Source organism: Daucus carota, chromosome 3 (genome assembly GCF_001625215.2).
Source record: "Daucus carota subsp. sativus chromosome 3, DH1 v3.0, whole genome shotgun sequence".
NCBI classification, from domain to species: domain Eukaryota; kingdom Viridiplantae; phylum Streptophyta; class Magnoliopsida; order Apiales; family Apiaceae; genus Daucus; species Daucus carota.
In genome coordinates, this window is record NC_030383.2 from 52,101,032 (window position 1) to 52,109,342 (window position 8,311).

The 8,311-nt window shown below is 32.5% G+C and overlaps 1 protein-coding gene across 1 annotated transcript; it reads right to left on the bottom strand.

The window, feature by feature from the left end:
* Nucleotides 1–3,023: 3,023 nt before the first annotated feature.
* On the bottom strand, nucleotides 3,024–6,227 carry LOC108211074 (isoaspartyl peptidase/L-asparaginase). Its single transcript, XM_017382564.2, has 4 exons — nucleotides 5,952–6,227; nucleotides 5,364–5,597; nucleotides 4,051–4,137; nucleotides 3,024–3,570 (listed from the first exon to the last, which is right to left on the bottom strand). Exons 1-4 carry the CDS (start codon nucleotides 6,111–6,113, stop codon nucleotides 3,100–3,102), a joined length of 954 nt encoding a protein of 317 aa, XP_017238053.1. The 5' UTR covers nucleotides 6,114–6,227; the 3' UTR covers nucleotides 3,024–3,099.
* Between the last annotated feature and the right edge of the window lie 2,084 nt (nucleotides 6,228–8,311).

Consider the following 8,311-nt stretch of genomic DNA (forward strand, 5'->3'; position numbering starts at 1 on the left):
ATCATCGAATTCCAATAAGAATTGAATTTTCTACGAATTTTACAAGACAGCTGATTTGTGTAAATAAAGCCATACGAATTTTTGTAAGAAAAACGAAGAAAAGATTGGGATATTTGCACAAGATATAAAAGAATGGCGGAAAAAAATCAATATTTCTCATAAAAATCCCTACCTTTACCAGTTAAAGTTTGGAAAGATTTGACTATGAGTTTTATAGAAGGACATTGTCGTGGTTGTGGATCGATTGTCGAAATTTGCTAATTTGAATGGTCTAAAACATTCTTTTACAGCAGTTATAGTGGGTGAAGTGTTTGTCAGGGAGGTGGTTCGTTTGCATGGGATGCCATTGTCAATTATATCTGATCGAAACCATTGATGTTAAATCTAGTGGACGAGTGTAGAGATGTATTACAGGAGAAAATGCTTTGCATTGATGTGTGTGGGATAGGGGAAAATGCTTTGCATTGTTTAGAAGAGTTGTTGCAAGAAAGGCATGTGATTATAGACGATTTATATTTTAATTAATTTAGTCCGGGCTCAACAAATTATGAAGAATTCTACAAATTGAAAGAGGAGGGAAGTCATGTTTGAAGTAGGCGGTTTTGTTTGTGTTAAGTTGCAATCGTATCGAAAAAAATTATTAGCCAAGCGTCCTTTTGGAAAGTTGACCGCCCGATTTTACAGGCTGTTTGAGGTGTTAAAATGGGTCAGACAAGAAGCTTACGAGCTTCATTTCCCGAATACTAGTATTTTGCCCGAGTTTGAGGATGCTGATATGATCAACTCGCTATTTTCGAAATTTCATTTTGAGGACAAGGGGGTGTGTTTAATACATTGTGTTGGACAACCTCAAAGATTAAAATTATATTCAACACATAAAAAAGAAAAGGTTATAGGATTAAAAAAGAAAATCAATATACTTATATAAAGGAGAAGCACTTATATAAAGGAGAAGAGGAGAAGCGAGGGGCGTGTAGGTGGCGCCTTTCACATCGCTCCGTTCTATTTTTATAATTTTTGGATGAAAAATACCAAAAATTAGAACTACCTTTTTTAGTTTCGGATATATTAGAAGCAAGTTTCAGAATCTGATTTTGTTTCAGATTATTTATGGAATATAGTAGCTTGAAAGTTTTAATTTGATTTTGTTTCTATATAATCTGATTTTATTTCAGATTATTTATGGAATATAGTAGCTTGAAAGTTTTAATTTGATTTTGTTTCTATATAAAGGAGGAGCGAAGGGCGTGTAGGTGGCGCCTCTCACATCGCTCTGTTTTATTTTTCTAATTTTCTAATTTTCTGAAATTTTCAGATGAAAAATATCAAAAATTAGAACTGCCTTTTTTAGTTTCGGATATATTAGAAGCAAGTTTCAGAATCTGATTTTGTTTCAGATTATTTATAGAATATAGCAGCTTGAAAATTTTAATTTGATTTTGTTTCAGATTATTTAATTATGGAAATGAGTAGCACACAAGTCTCTCTGCACCTATAAATACCCCTATAGGTTGTAGGGTTTTGGATCATCTTAACACAACCTTCTCTCTCAATATCACAACCCTAACTCTCTCTGGTGATAGTTCTATTGCTCGATTTCTAACTCGGTGTTGCCGTTTTTCTGGTGAAAGCTGTTTATACAGTATTAAAAAAAAATAAAGGTTGTTGTAAGCAAAGGTAGTTATAGACCGCTATGTGGGAGTCGACAAATCCAAACACGAGAGAAGAATATAGTCTTGACATGATATTGATGGATGATATCAATAAATTAACTATTAGTGATGTATGTTTGTTGGTTATTCTTTTATAAAATTTGTTTTGTTCATCGGACATGTTTGTTGTTAATTTTTATATGATTTACTTTGTACACAAGAAAATATTATTCATGCATTATCTGTTTGCTCCGTTCAAACAACTTTTAAGTGAAGACTGTTCATACAGTATTAAAAAATAAAGGTTGTCGCAAGTAAGGGTAGTTATAGACCGCTATCGCACGAATTTAAGTTAGATGTTTTTGTGCACAATCAATCAAAAAAATTGGAGGAAGGTCACAATGTAAGAACATGATTACTTTTCAAAAAAAAAACACAAATAAAATTAAGATTTGTCGTGCTTTAAATTGTTAATTACGTGTAGAAATTTATTTTCATAGTTTCAACATGAATTATAGTCTAATTTTGCAATTTTATATATTAGTATTGGCATTACATCAAGATTTTTATAATATAAAATTTAATTTATCCTACAAATAATAATTTTTAATCATTAATATATTTTTTATATACAGCCACAAAATTATTGCATTCTAAAAATATTAATATTAGATCGTTAATATAATTTTTATAGGCCGCCGCAACGCGCGGCTTCTCAACTAGTTATATTCAAAACATAAGAAAGAAAAATAAAAGGTTTTGTTTTTTTTTTTTTTTACGTAGGGTTCGAGGAGATAGGATTAAAGGTGGAGTTAAAAAGAAAGGGGTCTTTTATTGAATTTGTAAAAAGTAATTAGTTTTACAGGAGAGGGGCTAGGCCTAGCAAATTTTTTAGTCATTCAGTGCATTTACAGCATTAAAAAATTTTAAATAGATTTTCAGGATCTAAATCAAAATACATATACATATTTTTTGCATCGTTGTGTTATATAGAGATAATTAATCAGAAATTTGTATTGTAATTTTTTTTCATCTTAAATTAATGAATTATTAATTACAAATCTCGTTTTTAATACAAAATAATTATTATATAGATTTATAATAGATTTTATTTAATTATTTTATGTCATACAGATTCAATTTAACAAATAATTTAAAATAAAATGATTCAGATATGTAGTCATTCAGAAATTCCATGCTTCAGAAAATATAATCAAGATTTAAGAAATGACCCCTTAATTTTATCAATAAAGAATGTTGAACAACTATTAAATACTTATTAAAAAATATTATGTAATTGTGAAATTTTTTCCCGAAATAAGTCCTTATATTTACCTGAAACGGTGTCCCAAACATGCCAAACAAAGATGCTTGAACCAAATTTTCCTACTTCCCATTAGTACTTCTAAGAACTTTATTCTAAAGAAAGTAAGAACAAATTCAACAATCACAGAGAAGGCCATATTGCAACTTCTGTGTTTCCATCTTCAGTAGCACAAGCTCTAAACATGCCTGTTGTATTGAATGGCATAATAACTTCTCCTGCAGCTGATACAGCAACTAAGCCAGTAGTGCCTTTTGGGGCGCATTTTACAACTTGAGATGCTGCGTCCTTCAGAGAAAGACTTTTGTACTCCATAAGAGCAGCAACGTCTCTTGCAACTGTACCACGTATTATTGCTTCACCTTTGCCAGTTGCAGAGACGGCACAGAAACTGTTTGCATATGTTCCTGCACCAATTATCGGTGTATCACCAATTCTTCCTACCATCTTATTGACTAATCCACCAGTTGAAGTTGCAGTGGCCAGGTTTCCATGAATATCAACTGCCACACATCCAACTGTTCCAATTTGGTCTCCTTCAGGAACTGCAGTGTCTTTCGTATTCGCCGCTTGAAAGGGTGGTGTGTAATCAATCTGTAAATTTAAAATAGACTAGTGGTCGCCATCACTTTAGAATAAATGTAATTATACTATTTAATAACGCAGACATGGAGCACGTTTTCTTTTCTGCAGAAAACAATCATTTGTAGGAGAAAATTAAATAGAACTTCAAAATGTCAGGTACCATACATATGGCGCAAAAATGATGTAAACTTTTGTCAGCTACTAGAATGCAATGTGTTTCAGGTTACAAACTTTGTAAATTAAAAGCTTCCTTCTAGCTAAAAATTAATTACATAACATGTCTAGAAGATCACAATTGGAATTAAAAAGTTTAGTATGTATTGTCACGTATTCAAGCTAAACAAACTCCATGGCAAAAAAGAATACTAGTAAGGAACACAAATTTAAAAACTGTATAATATCCAAAAGAACACATTATATTGGCTCACATGTACGGAAGTATGGTGATGATATCAAATTTTAAAGAGAAAGAGAAGGCTAGCAGCATACCTGAACCCTGTTTGCATCTTTTGCTTGATTCAGTCTCTCTATGTTTTCCACGGTAATAAAATGGCTTGGATCAACAGTTTCAACACCCTTTAAAATATAAGCAGTCATAAGATAAAATATATAATCTTACACAAATATGAATTAACTGACAAATAGGAATTGTATGCATATACTAGTCAAGAATTAATATATCCTCTGGTCATTATCCTCGAAGCTTGTTAAAGGACTTTTAAGATTCTAATGCTAACAAGTCAAGATCTAACTATTTAAGTCCAGCGGAACCAAAAAGCAACCAACAAGTAGATATCATATGCGAAGGCAATATATGTTATGCCCCTGAACATTATAAATTGTAAATTGCCCAGCTGCCAACAGGGAGAAACTTAGATGCCACTCCAATCCTCCATAATTGTTGGCAGCATTATTGGTATAATTACTATTGTGTGAAATGAATAGTTTATGCTGCAACCAGAAGAAGAGGTTACTAATAACACTACAGTATTAATATATGTATGTACTTATAATGGATTCTTGTTTGCAAAATATTAGCTGGCTTTGCTTGTCGTGTTGTTAATATTAAGTAAAGAATATGTTATTGGAGTTGGGCTATAAACATTAATATCAGAGGATAAGTACACTAACACCATAAATTTTAACATAATTGTTGACTCCAATTTCGGTAACCAATTTAGCGAAGTTAATGAGTTGAGTAACAAAATATGGCAGTTATCCAAATTCAATAGATCATATATATCCAATCAAAAGTAATTGGCAATACGAAGAAGTCAAGAAGTCATGAATTACCCACTTTTCTTACTCTTTCACACTACTTTATACATTTTTCTTAACCTTCGTCCCCAACCTTAATGAAAAGAATGGGGTGGAAAAGAGGGAGTATATAATAAATACAGTTTGTAGTATTAATGCTATATATCTCTTCCTCATTTCATACACCAAGAATTTTTTTTAAAAGTTAAAAAATGACAGAACATTGTTGCCGCCATAGCATCTAAACATGACATGATGCTTAGTTTTTTACACATAATATAATTTATAACATAAAGGATTAAGACAATAAATTCCAAAATGTAACTAGTGGCCTTATGTAACCCTGTTGACTCTGTCTGTTTAAAAATGCTAGTGTAACTGAAGACCAAAACATACAGTACTTTATAACCAGAGATAATATGAAGAGGATTTGTAACGAAACACGTACAAGTCTTTGACAGGACAAAAATCAGGTAGGTCGATAGATATTGAGGTCATTATATGGATAGAGAACACTAGAATCGAATAAACAAAGATAAACTTACTTGTTCCCTTGCAAATGCTTCTGCACCGTCAAACCCTAGATATATGTGAGGAGTTTTCTCCATCACCAACCTTGCTAGTGATATGGCATTTACAACAGTACTAAGACCAGAAACAGCACCGCAATTCTTTGTACTACCATCCATGATACAAGCTTCCATTTCAACACTGCCGCTGCTGGTAAGGACAGAGCCTTTACCGGCATTAAAGTTTGGATTATTTTCTAGTTCACGTACCTGAACAAACAAAAATCTATCTATGTTCAATAATTAAAAACATTAAATCATCAATTCCCCATGGTATCCGCGAGTTCTTTTGTTTTACTATTTGCGTATCACTTTAAGCCCCTTTTAAATTGATAATATTGAAATGGGTCCAAGTCCCTAGCATACGATTTTTGCAGCATACTACTAGCATTTTCTTTCGCCGGAAGGCATTAATCCTAAATTTTTAAATAAATTAAGTTTTTTTTATAAAAATGGAGTAGATAAAAACAGAGGCATATCAACCCACATCAAAAACACATGCGATGATGCAAGAAGAGTAATAGTATATGTAATGTGAAAAATGAAGAAGATGGGGAAGCATACCACGAGTTCAACAGCATCCAGAGCAGAAGCTTGAGACTTGAGTGCAGAGACACCCACTTCAAGGGCACGCCGGAGCCCATCTTCTCGTGGCTGACGCCGTTCCGCTGGAAGATCCATCGGAATATCTCCGGCGCCGCCGTGTAAGGCAATGGCCCACCCCATTTCACTTTCTTGATCCAATGAGGAGGGAGGAGTCCAAAACTAAACTAGTCCCTTTCTCTGACTGCGTAGACTCCAAGGGTTTTCTATATAAAGCACATATGTTTGTTTATTACAAGTAACTCCAAGAGAGATGGCCCAATTTACTAGACTGATCAAGAAACCGCCCAAACCGCATAAACCGTCCGCATCGCACCAAACCGCACCGCAAAATGTGGGTTTAATTTTCGTGGTGCGACTGCGGTTTGAATTTCACAAATCGGGCGGTGCGGTACGGATTGCGGTTTGACATATTACTAGTGCAGTTCAAACCGCACCGCACCGCAATATTATAATACATATATAAATATATTAGTGATTGTCAAATAAATTTATATTATATACATATATATTATTTATAATTATGTTTTATATAATATTTGTTAAATCTCTTCAAATAATAGTTAATTATTATTTTATCAATCTCGCATTACTATTATACCAAATGTATGAAATGATTATATTATTGTATGTCTCTTAGTACTCATATTTATTATCATATTTACACTTTTGTTTGTGTTATTTTAATAGTTGTTGTAGCTCTGAAATGATAATATCATATAAATTCATTACAAGAAAAATTTTAATTATTGTATATTCAAATTTTATTTCTAACTTCAACTAAAAATATATATTCTTAAGTTTACAAACCGCACAATCCGCACCGCACCACACCGCATTTTTGTGGTGCGGTTTACGCGGTTTTTATGCTAGCGTGGTGCGATTGCGGTTTGAGTTTTCAAACAAACCGTATATGCGGTTTGGTCCGCGGTTTTAACGAAAAACCGCACCGCGATCATCCTTAAATCCAACAATGAAAAAAAACGAATTGGTATATTAGCCATAAAAAATATATTAACATGCTAAAAATAAAAAATATAAATAATCTCATAAAAATATCAGTTTCAATCATATCTTTAGTCAAATTCTTGTTTGGGTTTAAGTTATTTTCGACTTTAAACTGAAAAATGTATATTTATGTAATAAGTTGGAATCGGCTTAACATAAGAAATAAGTCACAAACTGACTTAAAACCGGAAGGTAGTTTGAGGTACTTTTTTCAGTAATTTAATTTTTTTTGGTAAAATTTACCCATAAATTATAAGTTACTCATAATAAATCACTTTTATTTTTATTATTATATTTTTAATAACCTATAAATTATTAATAAGTTAAAATTATCCAAATAAACATTTTAAACTCTCAGCTTATCTTATCACATAAGTGACGTAAAGTCATAAACCACGTTAAGTCATGAGTTCAGCTAAACAGACTCTGTATTTATCGAACCACTACAAACGTGTATATATACTCGATACATCAAATTCTGTTAGTCTATGTTGTATTTGGTTGGGGTGAATGATTCCGGAAGGAATGGAATGAAAAATGAACTATATTATAGGCAATTGTTAACAAATTTCATTCCTTCCTCCCATTCCATTCCTTACATTGTGTGCTGGAGATCATACCTTCAATTTGAGATGGAATGCTCCATTCTCTCCTACACCCAATTTTTTGTCAAATCTCATCATAGCAATTTTGCCCTCACTTGCATTTATTCCAAAACTTCCCTCCTATCTCTATTAGTTCCAAATAATTTTACTCATTCCATTCCATTCCATCCATTCTTCCCAACCAAACACAACATAATTCTGTTAGTCCAAGCACTGTATATATACACTCCGTCTACCATGCCCTCTAAATCAAATTTCAATAATATAGTTGTTTTTTTCTCTTTCGAATTCTCACTCTTATGCTTTCTCTCTCTCCGTATATCATATGCCCTATGAATTAAATTTCAATAATATGCTTGTCTTTTCTCTTACGGATTCTCACCCTCATACTTTCTCTATATGTATATATAAACTTGCTGGATATGGATTTCCACAGTCCGTATCAATTTTACAAGCTTCCGAAATACATTTGAGTACATCCGGATCTTCGGCAAGTTGATTGTGCAGTGCAGGGACCTCAAATTCTTTAGACATAATTTCGAAATTATGTATCATGTAAAATATTTCATAAACCTCTAGACAAACATTGAGGTTTATGAAAATTTTACATGATACATGTAGATATGGGGCTTTGGCCCTTCGCGGCAAATTTTTAAGCTGAAATGATGTAAATGTCAACAGCTTAAACAGATGCTTTCTAGCATGTAG

Excerpts from the sequence above, each read along its gene's own strand:
- LOC108211074 (XM_017382564.2), bottom strand. The coding sequence starts at position 6,113 with ATGGGGTGGGCCATTGCCTTACACGGCGGCGCCGGAGATATTCCGATG. Across the intron at positions 5,598-5,951 it reads TGGATGCTGTTGAACTCGTG|GTACGTGAACTAGAAAATAA; the intron begins GTATGCTTCCCC and ends TTGTTTGTTCAG. Across the intron at positions 4,138-5,363 it reads AAGCATTTGCAAGGGAACAA|GGTGTTGAAACTGTTGATCC; the intron begins GTAAGTTTATCT and ends TATATTTTAAAG.